The sequence below is a fragment of the Diabrotica undecimpunctata genome, chromosome 8 (assembly GCF_040954645.1).
Source record: "Diabrotica undecimpunctata isolate CICGRU chromosome 8, icDiaUnde3, whole genome shotgun sequence".
Taxonomy (NCBI): Eukaryota; Metazoa; Arthropoda; class Insecta; order Coleoptera; family Chrysomelidae; genus Diabrotica; species Diabrotica undecimpunctata.
Window position 1 is genome coordinate 94,186,695 of NC_092810.1, and position 12,917 is coordinate 94,199,611.

Consider the following 12,917-nt stretch of genomic DNA (forward strand, 5'->3'; position numbering starts at 1 on the left):
AAAGTGTCAAATTTTACTTATATCAAACTAATACTTTCTTATTTGAACCAGTATCATTCGAGATGCATATCAATAAAGTTGTTCTGCTCATAGCAACTAGCATCGTAAGTTTTTGCTTAGGTGAAAATTTTAACGAGACAAATGCGGTGTCATGGTTAGAACAATATGGTTATATCACCACAAGTGAAACTGCACACACTGATATTACTGAAATACTAGAACAGTTTCAAGAAAGATATAATTTACCTGTGGATGGAAAATTAAATAGAGAAACAATGGCGTTAATGCAGAAACCAAGATGTACACAAGGAGACAATGCTTACGCTGTAAAATCAGCATGGAAAAAATTTGATTTAAAATGGTATTTTCCGCAATTTACCCCTGAAGCTTTGGCAGTCTCTAAAAGAGTATTTGAAATATGGGAAAAAGCATCAAAATTTAAGTTTACTTATCTGAAAGTTCCAATTCCAAATCCAGATATAACAATAACAGTCGTTCCAAAGCAGCACTCTTTTCGATATAATTGCCAGGGTAACAGCGACTGTCCTTTTAAATTTACAAGTGGTGTATTAGCACATTCTTATTTTCCTCCAGCATCTGGATGCATAGAAATTCATATGAATAGCAACCTAACATGGGATTTCAGTTTGAATTCTACAGCAGAAGGTCGAACAAATTTCTTTGCTGTCCTTCTTCATGAAGTTGGTCACGCTTTAGGTTTATCTCATAGTAGCGATAAGAAAGCTGTAATGTATCCGTTTTATCAAACCCTACCTACTAACATATCTGAAGATGACAAAAGGGGCTTAGAAGAGTTATATGGACCTAAAAGTAAATCCACATCGATTCCAACTCAAGCTGGTGTTACAAGGAGCAGTTCTCCAACTTTAAAGACAACCACAACAGAAAGATCTAGGAGTAAGACAACCACAATAGCCAAGAGTAATAAACCGATGCAAAATGTCATAACGAATGTATGTGAATTGGAATACCCAGATTTAATATTTTTAGCATACGCTCCATCATTTCCAGCATACCGAATGTACATAGTAAGTAAGGATCTGATATGGAAATATGACTTAAATAATGAAAAGATACCCACCGATGCTGAACAATTTATAAGATATTTGCCAAGGGAAATTACGAACGTAACACATGTTTTTCAAAGCACCAATGGAGATTTAATTGGTGTAAGTAGGAATCGTATATACGCAGCAGCATTTCCTAGCTTAAGAATTCATACAGATAACATGGTACCTGAAGTTAATAACGCAAGAAGTATTGCTGGTTTATTTCAAACAAATTCAGGAAAAAAATTTGTTTGTTTTGATGGTTCATTTATTGAATTTAATGATAAAGGCATTATCTCAAGAGGACGTATAAGTGACGTTTTTCCAGGAATACCAAATGATATTACATCAGCATTTAATTACATTGATGGGCATATATATTTCTTAAAGCAAAACATTTATTACAAGTTTAATGAATTTACAAGAAGTGTCGTTGAAAAAGGTAGTTTTAACTGGAATTTGTTAGGGTTCCCTTGTCCTGATAATGGATTAATAAAACAACTGAAATCCTTATTATCTAAAGTAAATTTATTTTATGAATGATTAATGTCTAAATGGGAATTTGTATTGGGAAAATGTAAATTAAAATAAAGAATATTTTATTATAAAGTTTTTTTATTTTGACATTTTTTTATTTACAATAATATATGTACAAAATATAATATAAACATTAACTTAGATAGGAATGAACAATTTTTAATTTTTTTTTAAATTTGTTTGTCGAAAAAAGTTAATAATTGTTTTCAAATGAGTCAATATCACAATCTACATCTGAATCATCAAATCTGGTTTTTCTAGGCATTTCATGTAAGTCATCTATACAAGAATCGGTATCTTTTATTTTAAATAATACACGTTCAAAACAGTTATGACACCAATAATATTTTTGTTGGTACACATCCTTAATAATATCATGGATATCGTAAACCTCGTGAGAATGGTCATAGCAAACAAATATATATTTATTTAAATACTCATGTATTTTTTTAAATTGATAAAAACACCTTTTGCATACTTTAAGACGATATTGTTGAAGGAAATATCCACTTGACCATACGCAATAACTAGAATAATTTTCAAAAACATACTATCAATCGGATTTTCCTAATATAGTATTAATTAAATCTGGATCTATTTCTTTGGAACATGTAATATAGTTAAGTCTTTCATATGAATGATCAGAATCATTTTTAGCTTTCTTTATCATAAAACGCCATTTAAATTTAGGATAATATACCACTATTGTCTTGGTTAATTTCCATGGTAGCGGAGATTGTAGCATAAAATCTGCTGCTGATGTTATTGATTCGCAAATTTTTTTAACAGATAATGTTAATAATGTTGGAACGTTCATCTATAACAAAAAAAAAAAAAGGCTTATTCTAAAATACTGTAATGACCCCACGGAAGCGTGTCAAAACTGTTCGGAATTAAATAGCGTTTATCATCATACGGACTTAAACCAATTTTTGTTTGTTCGATAGAATAGACGTTATGTGCATATGACCTAATACAGCGTTGTGTAGCTGTTTTTTCTTTAAAATTTTTTAAACATTCAACATAATCCTCAAATTTAATTTTATTTTTAACAATATTATATTTAACTCCTTTAGATTTTTTAACGATCTTCCCACCCTGCACCTTGTAACTATACATTTTACTTCGAAGCCCAACAAAATGTGTCATAATTTTACCGTTGTTTTCATCTTTCATTAGACCTGGCACCTTTTTGTTTTTTCTTGGTATTTTATATATGTTATTTTCCGAATAATCTGAAGTATCGAATTTATCAGAGTCAGCTTTAATTACCTCCTCATATACATCCTCACACTGTAACTCGTAGACAAAACTATCGGTGTCCATGTACATAAGCTTACACCTATCTGCTCCCATTTTTGGTAGCATATAGTTGTAATGAAAATCATACATGACTGTCTTCGAGAGGTCTAGAATTGCCTGCCCTACATACAGAGGTTTATTAAACGTTACTTCAAGCTTTTTTAATTCGATAACCACCAGATTTTCCTCTAAAATTGTGCAACTATGGAATCGAAAATTTGAAATTAAGTTTGCGGCGCCATAACGACCTCCCCAAGATTTGGCAATTTTGCAAATACGGTGTTTTTTTATATTTTCCATGGTTTTGCCGAACACAGCGTTGTTCATTAATTTATATAGATTTTTTTCGAAATCTGTTCGAGCTATAGCCCTATTTCGAGTATTTAGCTCGATGTAGGGCTTCAACCAGGCTCCCTGTTTAAATTGTAAAATTTTATGAATTTTCGTTAACTTTAATCCATTAGCTAGCATTTGTTTTAAATTTTTATAGTGAACAGTATATTCTTTTTTATCGTTAAGTGTTGTCATTAATTTCGACAATTTTACTCCGCCACTGGGCGGTACGCTGCGTTCGGCTGCAAACGGAAAATCTTTATGTTTATCATGCAATTCTTGTGGGTATGATAGATCAACTTGTAACACATATCCTATATCAGAGTTGTCGGGTATTGATGTTACATCAAACGATGTTACATCATCCACCCATTTGAAGCCTCCGTAGGGTAAGAGCTGCTCCATTGCAAAACCATACAAATTGTTTACATCCAGGTACATAAGGTACTTGGAAGGCTTTTTAGGATCGTATTCAGACATGTATTTATTGTTGGCCTCCGAAAATCGGTTACTACACACGGATATTCCACCTCTTATGGCATTTTCGTAAAACAACACCATGTCTGGATCCTTTAGTAGTTCTAGCCTACACCCAGTATACTTGAGCATACAGTCCCACGTATATCCGGGCATTGTATAGTACCACGCAGGATCCAAACCATAGGTAGAGAAACATTTTTTACGTAATTGTTCGAAAACGTCAGCAAGAAGCAGAATATCTGTTTTTAAATAAATATCGGAATATCCCCCTATAGTTTGAATATTAAAATGCTGCCAAACAGCTTGTGCATGAGCATACTTCTCATCACTTATAGTTTCATCGTTTAATTTATTGTAAAATTTTTCAATTGAGGGCAAATCTTTTTCATTTAATTTTTCTAAAGAATCAATGTAATCGTAACAGAAAACTCCTTTACGCGTTAGTAGTTTAAATTTATTTTCATCTAAATTTTGAAATTCCCTCTGTAAAATTTTCTTTTCTGAATCAGATAAAATTGAAACTAATTCATCAAGAGAAGCCCCCATAAATCGAAAAGAGTCTATAAATCGTAATTTAATGTTATTTTCATCTGAGTGCAGCGTAAAGGAGATATATTTATCTTTGTTAATGGGAAGTACACTCAAGTGACCTTTTTTACATAAATTTGAAATCATAAAGTGTGAGTCATATCCAGAGAGGTTATGAAATATAATAGGCACTACAAACAATTTTCGAAAGTTCAGATTACATGCTTGGTGTGCGAAACCTCTGAATTTCCCACTGAAATGGTCATGATCTTTAACGATTATGTCTTTGATCGAAAAACTTTTACTGCAAATATGACACGATGTTGCTGTACTTGCATTTGGTTTTTCAATCATAGGCGTAATTGTTTTTATTTTTGAGTTTACAAATTTCGCAACATCAGCCATACGATTCGCAAACCAATCCATACAATCTGCACCTCGGTAGCTATCGAAATACGAAAGGTTGTCGTCAAAGTTGCATTTTACATAAAAACCGGCACTATATGGAACATGTTTTTGATATTTTACGGTTTTAGTTAAATTTACGTTGCTTTGGTTATAATTTTCTAATTGACACTCAAAATCTGCATAAACTACAAAAGGAGTAGCTTGCTGATATGTAAAGTTTTTAAATTCGACGTGGCTCTCTTTTGGAAAGTTAATTTTATATTTATTAAATTTAGAACACACTTTTTCATGCTCAACTAATTTATTTTGCTGATGAAAATAATTCATACATCTATCGCAAATAAATTTTTTGTGATTGTTCTTATTTAACTGACTACTAACCAGACGCGAAAGATTTTTAATCCAACAATAATGGTATTTAATATCTTCGTTACAATCATCATCAGCTGGTGGAGCATCATAATCATTTAAGCGCGGATAATATTTATTTTGAACTAAAAGTAAATTAACGTGTGTGTCCCGTTTATTTTCCGTTAATCTAGCAGGTAGTACTGTGTAAAATAATGTTTTGTCTGTTTGAACTAATTCTAAAGCGTAAACATTAACTGAAATATTATTTAATTTCTCAAATTTTGAAATTTTTGTTAGCGGCATAGGACTATCTAAATTCTCTGTTTGTAAAACTTCTGTAAAGTATGGATATGAAGAGGTTTCTTCTGCATGATTTTTATTAATAGGAGCCCGAAGAGCGCTTACGATGGCCCAGTAAAAACAATTGTGATCTGTATTTTTAATGTTTATACAAGCATTTTTTTTTAAAATTGGTTCTGGGAGTCTAATGTAAGATGAAACATTTCCAAGTTGAAATTTATTTATATTAACAGCTAAAGAAATAATTTTATTTAATGCAAATCCCGAATCTTTTTCGGCAAATTCCGATAATTCGTTTAAAAGTTTATCTACTACATTTCCCTTGAACCATTCGTCTATTTGAGTTGATATATCAATAACATAGTTTTTAGTATTAAAATATTTAATTTCCAAAATCTCATTATCTCCTGATTTTCTAATAAACTCCCCACAAAATGCTGTATTTACTTTAAGTGCAGAGTGGTTTTTTAAAATTTTACCGATTTTATTTTTAAAAACAACTACACAATCTCCTAAAAATTGATTCAAATCCTTATGACGTAAATTAGCTATAATTCCGGTTTTGATTCTACTTTGAAAGCTTGATTGTACATTTTCCCATTTAACCCTCTGACCCAACTTTAAATGAAGACCCGACCCTATATGCCTATTTAAAATTAGTTTTCTAAAATGTTTAAAATGACCCAAATTTGTTTCTATTTTTCTACAAGTGCCTACAGATAATTTGTTTTGTTTCCTACTACGAATTACCTTCTTACATAATTTAATTTGTTTTTGTAATCGTTTAAGCCATACTTCCGCATCTCTGATTGTAAAATTATCAAATAAAATTTTTCGTAATTTTTTAATTGCTAGTACAACACCGTCCGTTTGTTTGATAATATTATCAATATTATTCGAAGACATTTTATTTTATAAAAGAACACTTTACGACAAACAAATTGGAAAAAAAATTAAAAAATTGCTCACCCCTATCCTTTTTTCTAAACGTTAATTTTCGGTTATCCTAAACGATGATAGGAGTCTTTTTTTACCAACGTCTACTTCTCCTTCGAACGTAACAGAATATTTGCCTCCACAAAGTGTCCCTATGGCTGGTTCGTACACTTCCGTCACCCGCTGAGGCAGAAAAACTACTTCCGCTCCCAAATCTAACAAAACTGCTGGTCCAAAGTTGCCCTTCACCACTTTTGCGGACTCTATTGGAAACGGCTGTCCAATTGGTAGATCTTTTAATTTCTTTATCGGTTTCCTCTCTGCAACTGAAGACGCAGCGTTAATTTTTGCTAGATCCATCTGAAAATATTTACTTGCTATACAAATCTATATATTTAGAAAATTCACACTAAGACTATTAGGAAATAATAACAAAACGGAAAATCAAAGAAATAATATGTATATTGTTACGAACAAAACGTGCTACGAAAATAAAATAGATAGTAGAATAGAATAGATTATAAAAGAATAAATATGTATACTGTATGAATAATATCGAGATTTCTATCGAAGGATGCCAAAATAACATTTTTATCGAAATCATATGTATACTGCATAACAATAGAAATAATATGTATACTGTACGAATGGTCGGCCCTTTTATCGAAATATGTATACTGTATAAAAATAGAGAAATAGAAATAATATATATACTGCACGAATGGTTTGTCTTTCAACTTTTTTAGTGGTTTGCATACACAACTGTATATATTTAGAAATTCAAACTAAAAACTATTGGCATGAGATAATAATAAAGCGAAAAATCAAAAATACATATGAAAAAAGAAATAGTATATATTGTTAAAAATATACATACCAGAACGAGATAAAAAGAAAGAATATGTCTAGTGTCGAAATAAAATTGAAATTTCTAGCGAAGAACATTAAAATAACATTTTTTATCGAAATAGTGTGTGTATACAACATGAAAATAGAGAAATAATATGTCTACTGTACGAATAAAACTAAAATTGAGAAATAAAACAAATAAAAACGAAGATCGGGAAAAATAATTAAAATTTCTATCTAAGATTACTAAAAATAACATTTTTGTTGAAAAATTATGTATACTGTATAAAAATAGAAATAATATGTATACTGTGCGAATACATACCAGAACGATATATTAAAAAAGAAAGAATATGTCTAGTGTCGAAATAAAATTGAAATTTCTATCGAAGAACATTAAAATAACATTTTTTATTGAAAAAAGAGTGTAAACAACATGAAAATAGAGAAATAATATGTCTACTGTACGAATAAAACTAAAATTGAGAAAAAACAAATAAAACGAAGATCGAGAAAAATAATTAAAATTTCTATATAAGATTACTAAAAATAACATTTTTGTTGAAAAATTATGTATACTGTATAACAATAGAAATAATATGTATACTGTGCGAATGACCGGTATTTCAATTTTTCCTTGGTTTGCATACGAAATTCGAACTAAAACTATTGGTATGAGATAATAGCAAAAACGAAAAATTAAAACGAAAATAGAACAAGATATTAGAAAATAAAGAATAGGTATGACAATAAACTTGAAATTTCTATCGAAGAACACTAAAATAACATTTTTTTATCGAAATATAGTGTATACTGCCTGAAAATAGAGAAATATTATGTATACTGTACGAATAAAACAAATAAGGCGAATATCGAGATGTGTACTCTTAGAAAGAATTCAAAAATATGTGAATATACAAGTTAAAAAACAAAATCATACAAAGAGAAAACTTACCTCGGTATATTAGTCACGACACAACTTTTAGACACAAACAACTTTTTCTTATTGCTAAACAAAGCACAATAAATGAAAAACCGGCGTGCATCCTATTTTATATTGTGGCTTAATTGACGTCACATGCATCTAATATTAAACATTTTCCAGTTTATTCTTGAAAGTCGTGTTGGTTCATGACTAATTATTCAATAGCAAATACTTAGTAACGCAACACATGCAGCATCCGGAAATGCCAATTGCATGTAAAATGCATGTGTGTCTAATTCTCGACACCAATATTATAGATAAAAATGGGACTCCCTTGGAAAATACCATTATGCAGTAAACTATTTTAAATGTCCAGAAAATACAATTACATGTAAAATGCATATATTATATTTTCAGTACCAATATTATAGATAAAAACGGGACTCCTTGTGAAATAACATTTTCCAATGAAGTATTTATACATATCTAATTAAACTGTATACCAAAGAATATGTTTTTTATTAACTAATATATTACAATTCTATAAATTATGTATTTGAATTAAATATTTTTTTACTTCACCAAAGAACTTAGTCGCTTTATCAAATATATTCTATATACGTGAGAGCGAAATAGCTAAATTGATATAGCGTCTGCCACTATAACAGACAATTGTTGGATTGAGTCCCCATATTAGTAGCATTTTTTATTTATTTAATAATTGTAATTTGGATTTAAAAAATGGGCGTTGATACAAGATTTGGCAGCTAAATAATTTATAAATTATTGTTGAAAAATGGTTAATAACACGTGACTACTACTGACGTCTAGCGGATAAAAGTTGCAGCTAGTCAACAAGATTTGGCAGCTAAATAATTTATAAATTATTGTTCAACAATGGCGGATGCCAAGTGACTAGTAGTGACATCTAGCAGATAAAAGTTGAACTATAAGTCAGTAGACTCCTTCCACGGCGCGTCGGGCATGTGACGTCATCTGTCTCTCTCCAACACATTGATAGAACGCTCTCTCTCTAACACATTGATTTCCCTATGCCGGGTGGAACCGGCATAAACACTCTACTACTATTTATTCTTTTTTTATATATTAAGCAACTTCCGGTGGTGTAATTTGGGTAAACTTTTTACTGTAATATTGCAGCATCGTATTCTTCCAGTTAAAATAAGATAAAGATTGTGGTAAGAAATAAATAATGTATTTCAAACGTTAAAGTTTGGACGTTCGTCAAGTCTATTCGCTCCGTGCGTGACCATGGTAGGGGTACCTTGAAACGATGCCAGCGTGCGTAGCGGCGAAATATGACAAAATTGGACACTATCTTTTTACACATAAATTTTATCAAAAATGTGTGCAAATACATGTTGCGTATTTAGCTGTGCTAATAATACCAAAAATAGTAAGTGTAGTTTTATAGGTTCCCAAAGATTACATATAAATTAGAGAAAAGAAAAAGATGAATCCGTGCTATTAATATGAAAAAGGAAATATCACGTAACCTCATTTTTATGCAATTGAAATATTTAAATAATTTACCTTAAATGATATGTTATAAGGCTTCAAGCTAACTGCAGAGTGCCTGATGACTTTAGCTTTTATATCATATCTTTTACTATTACTGTTTTTAATTATATGCTCTTTCACGTGAAAAACTTGATTTGAAAGTACTAGATTTTTAACTTTTCTTTTTCGTTTGGACTTAAAAAGATATATTATGATGAATTTTGAGAAACCCAGTTTTTAATACTACATTTATTTTGTACATAAACTGAACAAATATAATTAAAAAGTTAATTATTAATTATTGTCAATTTCGCCTGTATTTAACAATGTCAAACATATGTCATTAATGTCATATGTTTAACCTGAAAATTGGTAGGTCCAAAACTGTCAGATGAAGGCGGTAGGTGTCGCGTCAGTCACGCACGGAGCGAATATATATATATATATATATATATATATATATATATATATATATATATATATATATATATATATATCCTCTAAAATAACAGCTGAACTGGTAGATGAAAAAGGGGGGGTTGAGGTTAATTGGGTATACAGCTGATTAAAAGCCAAGTGTACTCTGTTTAACAATTCATTATATTTCGCCAATTTTCATTGGCATCATCAGATGAGAGCTACAATTATTTAAAACATGGTAAAATACAATTTAATAATAGTTTGTTGTTTATATACTTACTTAATTGAGGTTAATGGCAGTGCGATTTATTTTAATATCATCAAGTAAAAATTTTTTTGTTGGAATAATGTTGATTGTAGTTGATGTTGATTACAAATTAAAATATAGGAAACAATACAATTTAAATTAAAAATAAAACAGAAATAACGTTTAGTTCGGTAAATGTCATTAAGGTTAAGTACTAGAACTATCAAATATCGAATGTTATTAATTGTTTAGTTGTTTATTTGATTAATATTTACTGTAAGGTGTGTTATAGTTGAAAAATTTTTTTTTTTGAAATTACATTATGTGTTGTATTAATTATTTAATAGTTATATGTGTCTATTTATAATGTTTGTTTTTCGATGTGTAATAAATAAGCATAAATTTCACTCAGATGTTCAACATCTGATTTCTTATTTATTAAATTATCCATTTGAGTGATAAATGCCATCTCGAGGAAGAGTCTTTTATTGAGATTATTTTCCATTGCAAGAATCTTTGTTTCACTGTAGTTCATTATGTGGTGTTCATCATGTACGTGTTTTGCAAGGGAACATCTATCAGGATATAATCTGCTGTCACTCTTGTGGGAAGTGATGCGACTTTTTAGGTGTCTGTTGGTTTGGCCAATATATTGTTTGTTACAACTTCCGCACGGGATACGATAGACTATATTAGATAATTGATCAGTAGGTGTTTTATCTCTTAGTTTGGTGAATATCGAATTAATGTTTAACACTGTGTAATTAGCGATTTTTATGTTGTCGTCAACTGATTTGAAAATTCGTGTAAGTTTTGGTGTTAAGTCTTGTATGAAGGGTAATTTAAAGTATTTAAAAGGAGTTAAATTAGTGTTAGGGGTTGTGTCTAGTGTAGGTATATATATATATACATTCCGAAATGCAACGGTATATCAATTTGTTTATGTATGTTTTAAACTGACTTTTGCAATATAACATCAAAATGAAATTGAGCATTTTTAAACGATTGACTTAAGCTTTTATCTTGTATTTTTTGTTCCTTTTATATATAATGTTTAACCTATTAAAAAATGGCCCCGAAAAACGCTAAAATTGGATTTTTTCCCGCTATTTTAGTAGTTTATTTGCAATTTACGTTTAAAATAAATCAATCACTGATATGGATAATTTTCGGTAAACTTTTCAGCATAGCATATTGTCATCACAATAATGTCGATTAAACCAAGATTCAATTAAGACAATTTGTTTTTTTATATAAAATCTATTATAAATACAATATTTACGAAGATTATTAAAGAATTATATGTTACACATAAATATTTACTTTTTAAAATAAAAATTACCTCAAATATTCCTAAAAAAAAATTTAAGCCAAAAAAAATTGTTTATTTACTTAAATATTACATATTCGTAATGTACGTAAAATGTACACACAAATTTATAAAGGAAACGTCGAAATCCATATACAAGAAACGGAGATACTGTTAACAGCTCCTTCTCTCTCCTGTGGTCCTAGTTTCAAAACCGACCAATTTTGAGGAACACATTTTTGAAGCTTTGTGAACGATTTCATTTAAATGCAATCTTTTTAGAATTATTCACATTAAAACTTTAAAGTATGTTCCTTTAGATGACCTTAATAAGGTCCCTTAATTGTTATAAAAAAATCTGATATCAATTTATAAAAAAAGGCACTAGCCTAGTCCCAAAGTGTCCTTGGTAAATTTTTATTTATTTGTAAAAAAAATCAGGCTATCTAAATATGAAAAAATCAGTTTCTTGCAGTTAATGGTTAAAAGGTTATTGAATTTGTTTATAAGCAAAAAATAAATGTGTTTTTACCAAACTATTTTGCAATATTTAAAATAATTTTTCCTTATTTTTTTAAATAATAATAATAAAACATATCTTTTCCTTTCAAAAGCCACCCGTATAGTTAATATAACTACATAATCCTACTCATGTAGAATTCTTTCAAGATTTTGTATACCGTGTCTAATAAGGCTATACCTCTATACTTGTCACATTTCAGTTTGTCTCCTTTTTTGTGCAGAGGGCATATGCAGGCCTCATACCACTCCGATGGCATTATTTCCTTTTCCCATTCTTGCACTAGTAGCTGGTATACTTTTCTTTGTAGTTGTTCTCCACCAAATTTGATCATTTCTATGCTTATGTCATTTTTACCAGGACTTCTGTTATTTTTCATTTTTTGTATTGCTCTCACCACCTCCGCCTCTGTAGGCTCCCTTTCAACTATCGCATATTCTCTGACAATCCAGTTGTCTACTCCTTTATGCTCCACCTCACCATTTAATAATTCTTCAAAATGTTTATTCCATTCCGTCATTATTTCTGCAGGATCGCTAATTAAGTTTCCGTCTTTATCTTTCATATAACTACAGTGGCTTTGATAACCTTTTCCCATCTTTTTAACTTCTTGATAGAACGACCTCACCTCTTTGTTTTTAAACTTCACTTCTATCTCTTGTAATTTCAACTCATTGTGGTATCTCCTTTTCCTTCTACAAAGAACTTTCAATCGTTCTTGAATTATTCTATATTCTTGTTTTTTACACTCTCTATTATCTGTTAATATTTGTTGTCTGATCTTCTTCTTTTTCTTTGCTATCTCCTGACACTCTTCGTCAAACCAATCTTTCTTTGTACTTCTCTCGGAGTCGCACTTAACTAGTTTCTCGCTAGCTTCT

The 12,917-nt window shown here is 30.0% G+C and overlaps 2 protein-coding genes across 2 annotated transcripts in view; one reads left to right on the forward strand and one right to left on the reverse strand.

The window, feature by feature from the left end:
• The window catches only part of LOC140447772 (uncharacterized), a 297,421-nt gene that overhangs the window by 107,483 nt on the left and 177,021 nt on the right, over positions 1 to 12,917 (forward strand). The window lies entirely within an intron of this gene.
• Positions 1,757 to 8,273, reverse strand: LOC140448487 (uncharacterized). The gene is made up of 2 exons (XM_072541572.1): positions 8,050 to 8,273; positions 1,757 to 6,605 (listed from the first exon to the last, which is right to left on the reverse strand). Exon 2 carries the CDS (start codon positions 6,213 to 6,215, stop codon positions 2,448 to 2,450), a length of 3,768 nt encoding a protein of 1,255 aa, XP_072397673.1. The 5' UTR covers positions 6,216 to 6,605; positions 8,050 to 8,273; the 3' UTR covers positions 1,757 to 2,447.

What these genes read in the sequence shown, in the direction of transcription:
- LOC140448487 (XM_072541572.1), bottom strand. Translation starts at nt 6,215, where the DNA reads ATGTCTTCGAATAATATTGATAATATTATCAAACAAACGGACGGTGTT.